Source organism: Colletotrichum higginsianum (assembly GCF_001672515.1).
Source record: "Colletotrichum higginsianum IMI 349063 chromosome 7 map unlocalized unitig_7, whole genome shotgun sequence".
Lineage (NCBI taxonomy): Eukaryota > Fungi > Ascomycota > Sordariomycetes > Glomerellales > Glomerellaceae > Colletotrichum > Colletotrichum higginsianum.
In genome coordinates, this window is record NW_017263917.1 from 1,891,200 (window position 1) to 1,908,411 (window position 17,212).

The window sequence follows — 17,212 nt, forward strand, 5'->3', positions numbered from 1 at the left end:
CAAAGTGCCCCATGGAACATGTTCGTTTTATCAAGTCGTATCTGCAGAGGGTCAGTATAAGTCGCGTATACGACAGTAGGCGAGCATACGGGTATCACAGAAACAGCGAGATCTTCGCGGGGTTTCCTCATCGCTCCCTGTCACACCAACTCGTCCCCTTCCCGCCCACAGCAGGTTTTTTTTTTGGCAACTGTTTCCTCAACCAGCTAGCGGGTTCGCATGGACGGTGACTCTCTCAATCTTGACAGGTTCCTTGGGCCGGTTCTTCCGGTCAACCTCAACTGCCTCAATCCGGTCCAGCGTCAGCATGCCCTCGTCGCCAATGACGCGGCCAAACACAGTGTTCAAGCCGTCCAGGTGCGGCGCCTTGTCGAACAGCACGAAGAACTGCGAGCCGTTGGTCGCGGGGCCCTTGTTGGCCATGGAGACGACGCCGCGGGCCGAGTGCTTCAGGGCGGGCCGGATCTCGTCCTCGAAGGTGCCGCCCCAGATGGAGGCGCCGCCTTTCGGTTTCTCGGGCGGCGAGGGGTTCGCGGGCGCGCCGGTCTGGGCCATGAACTTGGGGATCATACGGTGGATCGGCGAGTCATCGTAGTAGTGGGAGGCACAGAGGGCGAGGAAGTTCTGTGGTCGTCAGTCTTTCTGTTGTCATCCCTTTATCGCCCTCCTGCCTGCCTGCGGTGGTGGGATGGGTGACGTTGGGGGGGGGGGGTGCGTCATGGAAGGGAAATGCTGCATGCACCGGCTTACCTCTGCTGTCTTGGGGACGCTTTCGCAAAAGACCTCGATCTTTAGATCGCCCAAGTTCGTGTGCAGCGTGACTGACATGTTTCTTGTCTGTCGGGATCGCGAACTCGAGGTGTTGTCGTCTGGAGTTGGACGAGTCTGGTATCCGTAGATCGCAGACCAAATCGCAAACCGCTTCGGTGTTTGGAGCTGTGTGCGATTCAGTCGTTGATTGGTGCAGGTGCGTGGAGACCCAGCCAAAGTCATCGGTGCAATGAGCTCCGGATGCCGGCCGAGTCGAGCGGAGTGGAGTGTTCGAGCTCATCCCGCCCACAGCCAGCTGAAAACGGTCCGTCAGGGATGAAGGACGCCTAATCCAGCGAGTTGAAGCTGCCAAACAACCTCCATGCTTGTGTCTGCGCTTTGATTTGGGACTTGGGGTGATGCAAAACACCTCGAGTCGGCGACGTTTCTCTTCGTCCCGGCTTCGAAGATGAGGGGGGGGGGGGCTTGACTACCTAACAGCACATAGCATTTACGGCCATGTGGTTACTAGGTCAATCCCGGGTTGACACACATCTTACAGAGTACTGCACTGCCGGTTGCGCTTGGAGAGGCAACATCAGCTTGACTTTGGAACTCAAATGGGGCCATGTCGCGATACCCTTCCACATGATGTTGGGTCGAGGACCATTGTCCACTTTCGTCAAAACGTCCCATGGTCCTCCTTCGGATTTCCGTCTCTATATACTTGACGACTTTTTATCGGCATCTCAAACCTACTGACGTCAGTTTCTCAGGAGGACATCGTGGTTGGGGCCAATGTCTGGCCCAAAGACTCGGTGACACGGCCCCATGCCCGGTACGCGCGGGACTGCGGGATCGCGGAACCGGATGAAAGAGTGGAGAACATTGACGCCGGGTGCGCCACCGGAAGAGCCACGCAGCTCGGGGCTACTTACTGCCCTGGGCATGTCCGTGGGGTCTTGGAGCCGACAACTCTACTCGGTTGGGATGTTTCAAGCGGACTCGACGAGCTCGGGGCCTGTGTGTGTGTGTGTCGCGGCGAATCTCTTTCTCTCTTTGAAGTGCGTTAGACAGGCGTCCGATAATCGTGAGTCTTGGCGTGCCAACGGTCACTGCGTGTTGGGGAGCCCGCGGCGACAGACACCACCACCATCTCAGCCCCCCCCCTCAAACTGCATTCGCATTGCATGGCATCCTGCTTAGGACGATGACGGGCATCTGTCCGAATTCATTCTCAACTTCGAACGCAACACTTGGCCTGGAACTTGCTGCGTTGGCTTCTCCTTCATTCTTTTTTCCTTCACTCTCATATAGAGTCGACGTGTCTTGGTCCCTTCCCTTTTCTTTAGAGGTCTTGGCCATTGGAAAGGTAAACCGAAAGCAACCGGCGAGAAACAGAGGCAAAACATGGGGTTTACCGACTTTGTGCGAGACACGTTTGCGTGGAAGGCGATCCGAATGGCCACGGGGGGCCGGTCCCCCGCCTTCCAGTACTTTGACGAGCGCCATCCCCTGATCCGCCAACGATACACCGAAAAGGTCTATGATCGAGCCGCCTCGGCGTAAGTATGGCAGAGATAAAGGGGTCTGGGCTATCGTGCTGATTTTCTCGTGACAGATTTTCTTATGCATCAAGACATACTGAGGTACGGGGACAGTCGCTGGACTACTATGGGAAGGGGGCTGACAACGAGTTCATCAATCAGACGATAAGCCGCACGACGTGGGAGAAGTATGGAATCGAGAACAGAAGGGGGCTGCATCTCGTCGAGTTCTTGCCGAACGATCCGGAGGTACGACAGCGTTCCGCGTATTCCATCTCACCATGATTGCCAACTCACAAGTGTACAGAACCCGCGAAACTGGTCCGGCTTTAAGAAGGCCGTGGTCAGCTTCGAGTTGTGCCTTCTCATCATCGCCGTATACGCCGGGGCATCCATCTATACCGTGGGGGTCCATGGCGTTCAGGTGCATTTCGGCGTCTCGGACGTTGTCGCCCTCCTTGGGTTGACGGTCTTCGTCCTAGGATATGGACTCGGCCCCGTGAGTGCACATCTTAAGGCCGTCGATTTGTATCAGAACCTGACTTGGTACAGATGGTATGGAGTCCGTTATCCGAGGTCCCCCAAATAGGCCGAAACTCCGTTTACATCCCCGCCCTCATCATCTTCACCCTCGCCCAGATCCCGACTGCGCTGGCCACCAACTTCGGCATGCTCCTCGGGTTCCGCTTCGTCGCCGGCTTCTTCGGGTCCCCGATCCTTGGATCTGCCGACGGCATACTGACGGACCTTTACGCCACGCGGAAGCACACCTATGTGATGGCAAGCTTTGCGCTCCTCGGCATCTGCGGGCCCACGCTAGGTAAGACCAGACACCCGCTCCCCTTGTGCAGTGTATCTGACCCAACACACCGGTAGGTCCCATCATCGGCGGGTTCGCGGTACAGGTCAAAGACTGGACGTGGACCGCCTGGATCATCTGCTGGTTCGGTGCATTCATCCTCATCGTCCTGGTCTTCTTCCTCCCCGAGACAAGCGCCGACAACATCCTTTACCGGCGGACTATGCGTCTCCGAAGGGCCACCGGCGACCTAGGCTTTGTCTGCGAGGCGCAGCTCAAGGCGGACAGCATGCGAGGCGCCGAGGTCCTCAAGGTGCACCTCGTCCGACCCTTCACGCTGGTGCTGACGGAGCCGACCGTCTTCTTCGTCAACATGTACACCTCGTTAACGTACGGCCTCATGTACATCTGGTTTGAGGCCCTGCCGCTGGCCTACAAGATGGTATACCACTTCGATACCGGAACACAGAGCCTGGCGCTCCTGGGGCTCATTGTCGGCGTTTTGATCACCATCCCTCCATTCTTCCTCTATTACCGGTTGCGTCTGGAGCCCAGATATAACCGTAACGGGAACATCGAGCCGGAAAAGCATCTCCATGCCGCCATGATTGGGTGTCTGTTAATCCCGGCCAGCCTGGTCTGGTTCGGATGGACCGCGAAGCCCTCGTTCCACTGGGCGATCCCCATCGTAGGCTCCGCGTTCTTCACGGCCGGTGCCCTGCTGCTGTACATTTCGTTCCTGAACTACCTCTCGGAGTCGTACCCGGACCACATCGCCTCCGTCCTCGCCGGGAACGAACTGTTCACCAGCATGTGCGGGGCGACGTTCCCTCTGTTGATACCGATCTTGTACTACAAGTTCCAAGTCCTGGGGTCGAGTATGATCCTGGCCATCTTCGCTGTCGCGTTTGTGCCTCTTCCCTATATACTCTACATGGTGAGAACTCTTCCCTCATGCAGCACACCCACGACTCAAGCTGACTCTACTACAGCGAGGCTCCAGACTTAGGAGACGCAGTCCTTATGCCAAGACAGGATAGCTAGGCTTGGGTCGGATAAGTAGCGAGAACAGGGCTTTGGTAGCAATAATTCGTCTTGAGACAGGTTATCAATCATCTTCCCTTTGACATCAATCTGCAAGCGTGCTCAGAAAAGAGGTATTTATCGCAACGGGTATAAACCAAGCACCGCATCGATGTGAGCAATAGCAGAGACTGCCACAACAGACGCCTCCCGGACGCATACTTCGTGACAGTCTTGCCGCCGTCTGAACTTAACACTACCCATCTCGGGTCTGGTCTCGGGACAACGGGGTCGTGGAAGTATTTACACGAGAGAAACTAGAAGATCGAGGAGAAGTATAGGGACCATAAGTCCGAGAGTAACTACGAGACTAAACAAGGTACTTGGAAAGACTTACAGGCTGTTGGCTTCTGATGACGTTCGGGGTGAAAAGGGCAATACAAGACCAATACCAACGGGCGTCATGTGCTGATAAGAGTATGAACTGTATGGCAGCGGTTTTATTACAATTGCTATATCATCAATGATGAGGACTCACAAGTTCCGACGCACCGTACGGAGATGAGATGAGCTCAGTATTCAGGATCAATCGTCATCTCTCGTCCATATATGCTTTCGTTGGTGACCTCTTGTTGGAAACGGGGACTCGACGTTCATGCGTTGTGTCAGCTTGGCACGCGTAAGGAAGGCGAGTTTGTCTCGGGACACAAGCATCGATACCGTCGGTGAGACGGGAAAGAAAGTCAAGAGGGAAGAAAAGTAGGAGGGAGGGGAAGGCCTGGATATGTGGTCCAGTTGCTGCGAGAGCATTGGTACAGACTTGTATTCATATGGCGATCATCCCGCAGTTTCCGACATAAGAAAAGCTCCCGTCCCTCTCGAGGAGGAGCCACGAGTCGCGGTTTTTGTTCTTAGTTGAGTTTGACGAGGGCTCACGCTCATTCCCAGTCTCTACAAACTCGCAGCGGAGTTCACCGAAGTTACTTACTTGTTGCTCTGTGTGCTTACAACCTTCATCCAATGCTTTTGAAATACTCATACGCAACCCCAGTCCTTCGAGTCGTAATGATATAACTGAAAGGAAGACTGACTGGTATAATTGAACAAGTCTCGGTGTTGGATAATAGCACGTATCTACTGTACGGTATCCAACCAAGGTGGTGACTTTCGGCGGTTCTGTACTCGCAACTCCAATTGGCCCAAGCTTTTCAAGCTTCTTCGCGCAGCTGCCCAATTTTTCCCCCCCCAATTTGGAGGGGCCATGTTCAAGACTCACATCGCCTTCTTGACTCCTACTCCTCCTACCAGTACGCCGATGCGACCGAGATAACCCCAATTGCGAACCGAATCCTGGAAGCCCACCCATCCTCCATCGACACTCCTGAAATTTAAGAAGAAAGAGCAGCCCATAGTCAGAGACAGCGAAAATGCCCCTCGACGACGACGACAACCCCACCGCGGCGCCGGCCGTTCAGCTCCAAAACGACTCGGGCGCCGGCGATGAGGCCGAGGACGAAGGGCTCTTCGACATGCGCCTATTCGCCTCCATGTTCAACAAGAAGGGCGTCTCGAGCCAGGCGGTGCGCAAGGGCCAGAAGGACTTCGAGTCGCACGGCACCCGCGCGCAGGAAAACGCGCTCGAGACGAGCAGGCAGGTCATCGAGGAGGTGCTCTCATACTCGCGCGTGCACCGCGACACCTGGAGCAAAGGGTGGTACTTCCCCGACTACTGGCCCGAGACGCTGCAGGCCGTCGAAGACGGGGACACGTCTGGGCTCGCGAGACCCGAGTATCTGCAGGAGTTTCTGGCCGAGACGGGGCCCATCTACGCAAAGGAGCGGGTCGCCGTCGTCGAGGAAATGAAGGGACCACAGGCGAAATCGATGGGACGGGTTATTAGAGGGCTCAAGGCGCCGAGGCCGGCGGTCGGAAAGCTGTGGCTGTTGCCCGAGGAGGCGCTGTTTCTCGTCGAGAGAGGCAGCCTGGATCTCTGGTGGCCCTTTCGCGAGCTTGGGGAGATCTTGCCGCCGCCGGAGAGCAAGGTTGCGGAGGGAACCGTACACGATGCGGAGCAAACAAAAGCAGACTCCGGCGAGGAGGCGGACGAGGGCTCAGACGACGAATTCGACGCCGGCGTGCCCCTGAGTTTACAGGCCGCATATGCCCTCTTTATCGGCATGGACGGCGAGCGGGGCAAGATTACCCTCCCCAAATACCAAGTCTACTCGCATCTCCGCCGGTTAGGATACTACGTCCAGCGCGCGCCGCCTGATGCCACCAATCTTGTACCTCAGCCCCAACCTGCAGGGAAGTCATTATGGCAGTGGCTCGTTTCACTCCTCGACAGACCCGCGCCCACGCCGCCGCCCTACGGGCCCCTCGTTAGGCCCGGCGTCTACCGCCAATACAGCCTCATTTACAAACAACTCGAGCTCCTCGTACGGTACCAGCCAACGGCCGCTCCCCAGGAACAGGTCGCGCCGGAGGGCGCGTACAAGGTTCACTGGCACGTGTGGAAGCCATCCAAGCATCCGAACCTGCGCGTGACGGACCTCCCGCCGCCGGATATTCGCATCGCTGTCGCCGACGCGCGGGATGACCCCGTGCCGTCGTTCGAGGAGGTGTCGGCGCTGCTGGACTCGACGCCGTACGATCCGCCCGACCTGAACACGATGGGTGGGCCGGGGCGACTGTACCAGAGGCTCAGGCACGGGTACCGCAACGTGCTGATCGCGGTTGTGGACCGCGGCCTGGTGAACTTCATGAGGTTCGGCCAGGCGGCGTTCGGGGAGGAGAGGCTGTATGAGAGGTTTGACAACCGAGGCGGGTTCCGTGGCGGGAAGAGGGGCGGGAGGGGTGGACGGGGGCGAGGTGGAAGGGGCAGGGGACGCGGCCGGTGATTGGACGCCCGTCTTGTGAACGTCGGTGCAGGAGAGCGGCCGGCTCTCCATGGGATACCCAAACCATCATACAAGTATTTAGAGTCATGTACGGATACAACTAGAGAGCTTCACGGCTGATGTAGGGGTGGGGAAGGGCGTATGATCTGCGCCCTCAAACGTGCCGCCAATCTTGTTTTCCGAGTGCTCCGGTACATCGACTCTGCTCAAGCCCGCGATCAAGAACATCGTGAACAACATTTGCCAGCATTCCGGGTCACGGGCTCTCTGTACATCGCTACTGAACCAACCACAACACGTTGACCATTGCAAGCCGTTCTGGCCAGCCATATTTAGCCTTTTCCTCGTCGGTTCCTGAAATCAGGTTGTGATTGAGTTGGTGCGCGGGGTAAACATTTCTATCCTCTACCTACCTAGTATATCGCCCGGTTGACTCATTCCCCCGCCCTCTCGTGTGCCTTCCTAGCAACTATAGATCCCCGCGGGAAGTTAACTTGACAAAGTGTATCCGGCACTATTTGATGATTAATTTCTCTTTTGGTCAGGCATCCAAGGCTTAAACGGCGAGGCCGTGTCCACCGAGAGGGGGGGGTAAAAGCTAAAGTTTGAAAGAAGAAGACGAAGGAAAAAAGGAAAAAAGGTGTAATTTTTTTCTTCTTGATAGGTTGGGGAAATTGGCGAGGAATCCCGCGGTCAACCCAGGAGGCTTGTTTAATGCAACACGCACTCCGTGCTAACCAGTTTGCCTTTTGCCCTTTGCCTGTGATGCCGCAACTGTACGATGCGCAGCCGCGCCCAAAGTCTGAGTTGCGGAGGGAAACGGAAAAGGGAATCTTGGGCTATTGATATCCCTAGGTACTGACATGTGCAGGTTCCCTCCCGGGTTGTTGCGTTGACTACGGCTTGAGAAGAGGGATAGACTAACTCTCCCATTCTCTCCCGCTACCAAGGGCTCCGTTGCAGGGGAGGGGGGGGCTAAGAGGCAACATGCGTGTTTCGATGTCAAATGGCAAACGGTAACCCTTCAAAAATCTCGGCGAAATCAATTGAGAGATGGGAGAGGGAGGACTCGTCGCCGGGCCCCCCTCCTGGAACGAGCACCGGCTCTCGGCACCAAAGGTGGAGATACACCCGCCCGCAGCCAATTGCGTCGGTCACCTTCAGCAATAAAAGATTACAGAGATAACCTTGCGCACGGACATACATCCAACTATCTAGTAGGAAGTTTGTAGTCTCCGGCCCCCCCGCCCCGAAAGGGCATCAGAACAAACGCCTTAACGCCTGACCCTGCAACGTCGTGTTTCTGACAAGTGTGCCTGCCTATCAATGCCTTGCTTAGGCGAATTGTATTGGATAGAGTTGACAAGGGGCTCCGGTCTCTACTCTACAGTCAATCACATGGTAAAGAAGACGAAGAAGCAGGACGCGGGAATGGATAGGAGGGAGGAGGAGGAGGGGGGGGAGGGGGAAGTGCATGAAGGCAACAACTAGATTATGTACATTGTTCAGGCTGAGATATCTGCCGCAGCGGGTAGTTAAGATCGGTTTCCGGATGGGTTGCCAACGGAGCCATCGTTGAAGTCTGTCTGTTGGACCGTACGCGAGAAAACGAGATGCTCGCAGGGCGTATGGCAGGACAGAGAAGGCAAAAACTGCTGGGAGTATGCATAGTGGCCCAAAAAACAAAATTTAATACGACAACAGCAGGGTTCGAACCTACGCGGCCGAAGCCAACAGATACCTTAGAATACGCCGGCGGGGAGGCCGGTTTAGTTCAAGTCTGTCCCCTTAACCACTCGGGCATGTTGCCTTGCTTGATTGATGAATTATTCCCGCTCAATTTTGGAATAAGTATGCTTAGCTCATTCAAGGTATGGGCTCCAGAGGGCCGATGCGCCATAAGCAACCATCATTGGCCCAAACGATGCTGGAGCACACCAAGGCCGCTGAACACGGCCCCACCAAGGTCCTCCCTTAATGCTGGCTTGAACCTCTAGACTGTTCTCGTCGTGGCAATGCTTATCACGTCAGGGCCACCACCCGTGAATCTTTTTATGAATGAAGGGATATCATGATTATCGCTGTTTCGCTCTTGGCCCTCGGTTATGGTGTATCCCATCCGACATGAGTTCTTCGCCCTTGCTGTCACCCTCTGCTTGGTCTACCTAGAAACACACTGTAATGGTTGAAGATATGAGAAGACAAAGGGTAACAGTAGCGAGACACAGAGAGGGGAGGCAAGGTTAGAAATTGTTGCGCGGTCTATTCTTACCGACAGTGGCAAAGTCTCTCGAGAGGGAATCTCGGTGCAGCGGGTTGCAGCTGGGGGACAAATCCGGGTTGTGTGGCTCTGCCTATCCCAGCAGGGTAGTTGAGCGCGTGGGAACTCGGGAGAGACGACGACGAGCATGGGTGTCAATAGCAACTTGCCTCTAGCATACTTTTTTGCGCACGAGAGTCAAAAAAGGTTCCAAGTCTGAGCCGAACTCTGGTTGCTGCCTCTCGGGACACGCATCCCTCGGACCCCGCGGGGAGCTTGGTCGTACTCTGTGACCTCGGAATACTAATCATTGCCAATCCACGGCGCGGTTGCGAGAACAGCAGCAGGATCAGGATGGGACATCGTGTCTTCTTGTCGGCGCGTCGCCGCGTGAGCATGCGAGTTCCCGGCATCCATGCACTTTCTCATGCCACTTGGAGATGGAGATAATATCCGAGCCGGCGTTGCGGCGAAAGTCTACTGCGTTGGGGGAAGGGTGCGCGCAGCCGAACAGCTCGCCCCTACTCAACCATCGATCATTGGACTCACCAGTTTCGGAGGGTTTCTGGATAGGGTACAGAGAGAGTTGCGGCGTTTCGGGTTGAGGGATTGTTCAAAGCCAGGTTTACTGACAGAGAAAGGGCCCGTGGGAAGGGGGGGGTGCTCGACTCCACACCTCTTTTTCCCTTTTTTCGTTCTCGCATATGTTCGTAGACTATCGCATCTGATGATCTGGCTGAGGCTGACTCGACTCACAACCGAAGGGAGTTGCGCAGAACAACTGGTTGTCCACGCCAAGTATCGGCATCTTGGCTGTTAGTTAGGTGGGCATGACATAAGGGTGAGTAATGCCCTGCTTCTTGGTCAGGGTTGAGAAGAGCGAGCAAGGATGTTATGGGGAACAATAGCTGGTGCAACGGCTGGCGGGGCCAAGGACGGCGAGGGACAATGCGATCTGATACGCCAATGCAGTGTCAGTCCTGGTTATTTACCGCGAGCGTAATGAGATGATTGATTTTATTAGTACCTCACTTTTATGGGATTCGTAATCGCAATACTGCAAGTCCCAGGTTCCAGCGCCGAGGGAGTCAGGTACATGAGGACCGCAGCCGCGCCATGGATGAGCGAAATTCCCCGTCTCATGGCGTCAGAGCATTAGGTTACACTATTACAGTTGATCGCTTGCTGCGAGTGATATTGGGCAACGTGTCGGGCGCCCTTGGAAGCGAGCGCTCACGCAACTCAAGAACGGATGGAGAGAGAAAGAAAAAAAGCGATGCACGTGTTGCAACAAGATTCCTGCGGGGAATGAATGGCTTGAGTTGCTGGAATTGCCTGACTGGTCAGGCAGAGTTGCCGTCGCTTGTCCATTTCTCTTCCCGCGCGCATGAAAACTGGTGGTGAGTCCTGGCTGGTTGGATCCCTCTCCTTTGGCGTGTCAGAAAGGAAGAACGAGCGGCAAGCGAAAGCAAAAGCAACCAACCAGGTTGTCTTAGGGAGGCTGGGTTGTGCTAGGCAGTCCGGGCTCCAGGTGTTGATGAAATCAGTAGGTACAGTATTCAGGTACCTACTTTGGACAAGTACCTCCAGTGAGTCGCCTGTTTCAGTACGTACATGCCGCCGGCTCTTTCCAAACCATCACACCAGACCTGATACCGATACAGTGTGCCGAATGAGCTTAACCCAAGGTGGGAATCAGGGAGGGGCAAGTGGCCGTCTCATGACGGTACGAAGAACTAGAAAGGAAAAAAAAAGTGAAAAAACGTGGGAAAAAAAAGGCAGATCGTGAGCAGATAATGCGGGACACCATTTCCGAGGGCACCAATCAGTCTCTGCCACCATCCTTGCGCCGCCCGATTAGGTTGGGCCTTTGCACGTAGAGATTCTGAGCGCGTAGACAGAATACGGACCATCCCACCAAAAAAGCACCAACTAGAGAAAAACTAAACGAATGAAAACAGGCATATAACAAATACCAAAACCTACTGCGGCCAGATGACGAGAGAAAGTATCCAAACCCTGTGCATCGAGAATGAGTAACCTTCTCAATCGCATACACCGTTGTATCTCGGAAGCTTGAGGCACTGATACATTTTTTGGGTTTCTCCAAAGGTACCGTTACGGTACCCAGATGCTCCTATCTTACCTCGCCTTGTCGTCCGTCCAATTGCCAAAGAGCATGGAGGCGGCAGTCAGCTTGTCCCCGTACATCGTACTCCCTGGAGAGAGCCCCGCCGAGAAGTCATACGGGCCAATGATCGAAACTCTCGTCACAACTGCGCTGCCTCGTTACCAGTCCCGCCCCAGAACGGGCCCTATCGCCTAGAGGTGTGTGTACGACTCAGGTTTCGTGTATTGGAGGGGAGTCCGAGGCGTTCGTGAGTCCAACTGAACCTGGCTGACAAGTGGGGCTTGGGACGGGGACTGTTCTGGCAACTGAAGTGACTGAAATGAAATGAGCGACGAGACTGAGTGACTGAGGTGCGCTTGTCTGATCTGGCACGACTTGGTGCGATGCGGACATGCATGTACAGGTCGACGTGGCCTTGGCGACCTGGAATGCGCAATCCGGCTGGCTGGGCCTGAGAAAGTGTACTATTGATGTAAACTGCCTGGTACACGCGTCTAGCCCTGTCAGGTTGACTGCTTGAAGGGGGCGATGTCTACCTTTCCCTTATCTGTCCTTATCAAATCACCCGTAGCTCGCACCTTACCGTACCGTACAGTACCTTCGTTACCCCCATGAAGCACGAAACGAACGAACCATGGACCTTGGCTATTTGGCTTGGCCATTGGTCTCGAGTACCTTTTCGGGGCGCAGTCTCTCATTCGCTCTGCTGGCTGGGTTCTCTCACTCTCGCTCTCGTCCTCATCTGCTGAAGCTGGAACTCACTCACTAAACTGGAACCACTCCCCCCCCCCCCCGGAATTGAAAATTGACATCCGCAACTCTGGTTGGCCTAGGTAGTCTTCCCTTGGGAAACTAAAACCTGTGTCTCTCTCACACACACACTCGCTCACCCTCGCTCGCCCTTATCCTGCTCTCCCGTCTTCCATGGCGCAAAAAACTCTCAAAATCTCGTCTCCCAACACACGCCCCTTTCCCCTTCTCCATCGCATCTCATTCCCATCTCGCTCCAATCGCTTGCGTGCCTTTCCTTCTCTCTGACTCCTTTCCCACCGCCCCTTACTTTCCCACCCCCGGAATTCCGATCCTTTTCTTTTCTTTACACGCCCCCCTTGAATGCTCAAACAACACGTCAACCCAACCCAGTTTCTTGTGACCCGGACCACAATAGAGTCAACCTGCCTTACCCTCGCTGCACCTTGTATGGTCTCGCACACGGTCCTCCTTTTTCTAGTTTCAACGCTTCTCTTCCTCTCTCTCTCTCTTTTTCTCTCGGTCTGCCTCTCTTACCAATCCACAATCTCGATTCCCTCAACCCGTCCTCGATCCATTTCATCGTCCAAAACCTGTCTTCTCAGCCGTCAATCATAGCAGTTCTCTCCGCTAAAGACGTCTTCATCTCGTTTAAGCCGCGCCGAAGCCTGTTTACCGCGCTTTTCCACCTGTCAGCGTCCGTGCTCTGGCCTCTGGGAACAGCGTAGGCAGTAGTACTTTGTACAACGGCTACCTTGCGGGTACCGTAACGTACTGTACACCCTGACTTAACATAACCTGCCTACTTGCTCACACGCGCCGCCCGCTGTCAGCTGCCCGCCCTGGTTGGGACTAGAAGTTCAACTGCGGATCTGGTGTTTGGGACTCCTCTCGCCTCATCTGCCTTCTCTTCCCCTAAGGTACCTAACCTAACCACCCGCAGATAATAACACGGGATACCGCTAGAGGCTGAGGAATCCAATACCTCATCACCTCACCTTTCACACGCCTTCCAGTCTCCACTCTCCCCCGTCCAGTCACAATCAATCTTGTCCTCAAACCCGAAGCATCCCCCGATCTTTTTTTTGGGGGGGACCGTCTATTCTCCCCAACCCACCCATCTCCCCCTAGCCTCTTGTCTTCTTACAACCACACACAACCATCTCACTCGACAACGCCTCACCCGCCAACTGTCCCATTCAGATTGATCGCCTGTTTCCATCCAAATAGACTGGTTGAACTGCGAGTTCCCATCGCTTACCCCGTGCCAATTTGGGGTTTCACTCGGGTTTCCTGCGAGAACGCGCATCGACATCATTGCCTCTCGTTCAGCTGAACTCTCTCCCGATCACCAACCACCCAACAACACCGACTACGATGGAGACCACCGAGGTCGTCGAAACCAAGCAAACGTCGGTTGCACCTTCAGAGTCGCAGCAGCACCGACAAACCCCAGTTGTTGAGACCCCTACCACCACAGAGTAAGCTTTCCGGTTTTGTTCTTCCATTTCCTCCACGTCGTCTACTGTACTTGATCATTTTCGCCCGAGCTGTCGCATGTCGTTCACTTCAAATGACCATAATGGCGCTATGACCAGTGGTGAAGTCATGCACTGGGCAGTGTTTTCCAGTGTCCCCCCTCTCCCTATCATCCAGTTCTGTTTCCAGTCTATTCCTTTAACTTGACTTCTTTCTCCAGATGGTCCCCGTGGCCTTGAGACAACTTCTTGATGCCCCCCTTCTGGTTTGCCCGTCCGAGTAGTTATGGACCATCAAGTGAGGTTGGCTCGAGTTTCTTCATCATCCTCTTGCGAGCACAAACGCGCCCTCCCTTCCTTGATTATTGTCATCATCATGGGCTTGATCATTTCGAACTATCGTCTTTAGCCGCAAGCCTGAGTATTTCAACCTCGACGCTGCACCAGCTTCCTTACTTAACCTTTTCATTCTCGTCTTGACGCAACCTTTCCCGCCCTACGCTACCCAGCGAGCCCTTTCACAATGTCACTCCCACAAGATTAGCCCTCCATCCCAGCCAAACCGAAAATGTATGTTGGATTTCAGCCAGATCTGAACTCACGGCCCAGGCACTTTGTCTCATTTGATGTCTCTGGCTTTTCTCTCGAAGGCGTCGCCCCAGATTTTCTCCGAACCAACTCGGATCTTTCTATCTGTCCTCCTTGATTGCGAGTTTCATGAGCAAAGAGCGCAAGTGTTGTCGAGTTGTCAAGAGGTGGCCGAGTCAGTTGGCGACAAGGTCGCATCATCTACTTGGAAACGCACAGAGCTCCTCTACCCCTGCTCAACTCGACCTCAACCTTGGACTCCTCTCACCGGAAACATGGCACATTGTCTTCTGTTCCCCCCCCCCCCCCCCCCCCCCCTCTCATTGCTTCATGGCCGCAGTCGGCTTCTCGGCCATACCAACATGTCTTGGTCATTTATCACAGTGAGAATCGGTCACTTGCCTCAATCAAAACGAGCCGATCATGCAAGCGCACCTGATACAGTGACAATCCGAGACGCTCCAGGATGACAACCTCATTCGCGTCATGGCCTTCGCTAACATGAACAACAGTCACAGCTCAAATGGCGTCAAGCCCCCGGGCCTGGATGACGATGATACTGCCAATGATGACGATTTGAGCCCCCCTCCCGAGAATTTGAGTCCTGTATCAGGGATCAATGACCGCGCCTTGGAAGATGAGATCGTTGTAGGCAACCGCAATGGCGTGCCCAAATCATCACCTCTCCGCGTCGTGTCGGACCCAGAGGACGAGAACATGGCCGACGTCGAAGACGAGCCCGTCATCTCACATTACCCCAAGCGAAAGCGAGCGTCTCTGTTCAACGACTTGAGCGAGGAGAAGATGGAGAACGGTATTGTGACGGAGAAGGAGGGCACCCCGCGGAGCACCAAGCTAGCCCGTAGGCATGGGCTGGGAGGTGTCAAGGGGGTGATTCTCGGTTACTGGCGAGATTCACCTGTTCCCGACCCAAGAGGCAAGCATGCCGTTATTGGCTTCATCGACGTTCGTGACCGCCTTCGCACCCGCATCCAGCAAAACACACGGTTCGGCGAGCAGGTATCCAGCGCTGACTACCCCCTGCCTCCCGGGCCCGGTGGCAGCTGGGTGACCTTTGAGCGCGTCGTCTTCGCCGACCACCTCGTCGGCATGGATCATCACCAAGTCAAGGAGTATGTCAAGCTGCGGACGGATGCTGTTGAGCAGACAGAGGAGGCTCGTAATGCCGCAGAGCTGGCCGCCGCCAAGGAAGCAGTCCGCCGCGTCGAGGAGAACCCCCCTCCCGAGAACGTCGTGGCGCCCGCCATCGCCTATGGAGCCGAAATCCCCGACCACGCTACGATGCCGGCGCGGCCGGACTCCAAACGTCGCCGGACCGGTAGTGGTATCGGCACGATAAGCGGAGGCCCCGTCCAAACGCAGCCGGCACGTGAGATTATCCCAACGCCTCATTTCGATCCCCTGCTCGGCACCCGGCCCACGCGCATCATCGTTGGTTTTTGGAAAGGTTCCAGCGAACAGGATCCTGCGAATCGCCATGCCGTCTACGGTATCCTCGGACAGAACGACATGTTCCGAGTCAAGGTGGCTAGGGAGACTCGCGACAAGCGCTTCGTGGATGGTAACTTCCCCGTAGGAGCAGGCGCCTTGTGGATTCACTGGGAAGAGGTCGAGCTCGAGCCTCATCTCAAGAACCTGTCCCGTGCCGAAGTCAAGGAATACTGCCGTGTTCGCCAGTGGCAGCTCGACCAGGGTGAGATCCCCGAGGAGCGCGCCCACAACGAGGCGCGGGCCGTGTACGAGTCTCAGCAGCGCGTGGCTCACGGCCTCAACAAGCCTGGCGTCATGACCAGCATGGGCCCCCCTCCCGTGATTGTTCCCCAGCCAGAGGAGGAGCTCACCGAGTCTCTCGAGGCGAAGGCCGAGGGGAACCCAGAGCTGCGCCAGAGCCGCAGGACGGAGACCCGAGGCATTCGGCACGCCTTGCCCGACCTGGACAACAGACAGTCCCGCACGCCGGTACAGGCCCAGAACAAGATTGACGCCAGCGCCCGCCGCGAGATTGCCAGAATTGAGGCTGCTCAGATGCGTGCCGAACGCTTCGCCGCCGACCACGAAGCTGCTACAGCTGCTGCTGCCGCCGCCGCCGCCGCCGCCGCCGCCACTGCCAACGCCGCCAACATCGCCCATCCCCACATGATCCAGCAGGCCATGCCCAAGATGCCCATGCAAAACGGCAACGGCAATGGGCCGGGCCCTCGCATGAGCAATCTTTTCCACGAGCGCGACGAGATGCAGCGGCTCAACAAGGTCTGGGCTAGTCAGGAGGAGCACCGCAGCAAGGTCGGAGGCGAGGAGATCAAGTTCTACGGCGGTATAAAGTACGAGCGCAAGACAAACGGGCCCTTTGTCGGTAAGCTTGTGTCTCAGGGCACCATCATCAGCATCGATGGAGAAGACTATGTCGAGTACCGCGTACTCACCAAGCCGAGTTTCTTCTAAGCCGTCCCGGGCGAGCGCCCGCAACATGCGTCTCCGTTTCCCCAACTTGTTCAGTCGGCTGGGCACACCCCTCCCCTGTCGTCCCTACCCACCGCCTTGCATGAGACTCGACATCAAAAGTCACCTCTCAGCGATCGTCTCCAGTTTCTCTAGCTTCTCTTCCTCCCCCACCCGGTATGGGCGACGAAACGAACGGCCTCGGGATTTTCTTTTGTGTTTTCTTTCTCGCGACAGAAAAGAAGCGATGATCGGGCGACTGCGGGACTTTTCCTACTATACCCCCCTTCTCAACAGTTTCGACTAATCACCATTGATCTATTTTGTCTTTTTCTCCGGCGCGCGCGAAACCAAAAAGCCCATACAGTTATAGTGTCGTCATCTCACCCATGGAGAGGCTCGCAACAGGAGGGGAAGGGGGCTATTATACCATGTTTTCTTTGCGTTTTTGCTGTCTAGGACCTTTCAGATTTATCACTCAGACCGATGACTCGGGCAGTCATGTCAAGACTGCGCTGGAAGGCGG

General features: G+C 55.6%; 7 protein-coding genes across 7 annotated transcripts; 3 read left to right on the plus strand and 4 right to left on the minus strand.

Annotated features, from left to right (window-relative positions):
- Positions 1 to 198: 198 nt before the first annotated feature.
- Positions 199 to 993, minus strand: CH63R_10272 (Peptidyl-prolyl cis-trans isomerase-like 3; the record flags this gene model as incomplete). The annotated part of the gene is made up of 2 exons (XM_018305246.1): positions 199 to 624; positions 751 to 993. 2 exons carry the CDS (start codon positions 991 to 993, stop codon positions 199 to 201), a joined length of 669 nt encoding a protein of 222 aa, XP_018154670.1.
- Positions 994 to 1,514: 521 nt separating this feature from the next.
- Positions 1,515 to 1,700, minus strand: CH63R_10273 (uncharacterized protein; the record flags this gene model as incomplete). Its single annotated transcript, XM_018305247.1, has 1 exon — positions 1,515 to 1,700. The coding sequence occupies one exon, from the start codon at positions 1,698 to 1,700 to the stop codon at positions 1,515 to 1,517; it is 186 nt and encodes a 61-aa protein (XP_018154671.1).
- Positions 1,701 to 2,160: 460 nt separating this feature from the next.
- CH63R_10274 (Major facilitator superfamily transporter) lies at positions 2,161 to 4,136 on the plus strand (the record flags this gene model as incomplete). Its single annotated transcript, XM_018305248.1, has 6 exons — positions 2,161 to 2,315; positions 2,372 to 2,546; positions 2,605 to 2,796; positions 2,850 to 3,117; positions 3,174 to 4,033; positions 4,089 to 4,136. The coding sequence occupies 6 exons, from the start codon at positions 2,161 to 2,163 to the stop codon at positions 4,134 to 4,136; spliced, it is 1,698 nt and encodes a 565-aa protein (XP_018154672.1).
- A 1,410-nt stretch (positions 4,137 to 5,546) lies between these two features.
- CH63R_10275 (tRNA splicing endonuclease subunit) lies at positions 5,547 to 7,019 on the plus strand (the record flags this gene model as incomplete). Its single annotated transcript, XM_018305249.1, has 1 exon — positions 5,547 to 7,019. The coding sequence occupies one exon, from the start codon at positions 5,547 to 5,549 to the stop codon at positions 7,017 to 7,019; it is 1,473 nt and encodes a 490-aa protein (XP_018154673.1).
- Positions 7,020 to 8,229: 1,210 nt separating this feature from the next.
- On the minus strand, positions 8,230 to 8,688 carry CH63R_10276 (uncharacterized protein; the record flags this gene model as incomplete). Its single annotated transcript, XM_018305250.1, has 2 exons — positions 8,230 to 8,396; positions 8,520 to 8,688. The coding sequence occupies 2 exons, from the start codon at positions 8,686 to 8,688 to the stop codon at positions 8,230 to 8,232; spliced, it is 336 nt and encodes a 111-aa protein (XP_018154674.1).
- A 574-nt stretch (positions 8,689 to 9,262) lies between these two features.
- On the minus strand, positions 9,263 to 9,692 carry CH63R_10277 (uncharacterized protein; the record flags this gene model as incomplete). Its single annotated transcript, XM_018305251.1, has 2 exons — positions 9,263 to 9,369; positions 9,461 to 9,692. 2 exons carry the CDS (start codon positions 9,690 to 9,692, stop codon positions 9,263 to 9,265), a joined length of 339 nt encoding a protein of 112 aa, XP_018154675.1.
- Positions 9,693 to 13,537: 3,845 nt separating this feature from the next.
- Positions 13,538 to 16,689, plus strand: CH63R_10278 (uncharacterized protein; the record flags this gene model as incomplete). Its single annotated transcript, XM_018305252.1, has 4 exons — positions 13,538 to 13,641; positions 14,048 to 14,208; positions 14,248 to 14,609; positions 14,692 to 16,689. The coding sequence occupies 4 exons, from the start codon at positions 13,538 to 13,540 to the stop codon at positions 16,687 to 16,689; spliced, it is 2,625 nt and encodes an 874-aa protein (XP_018154676.1).
- Between the last annotated feature and the right edge of the window lie 523 nt (positions 16,690 to 17,212).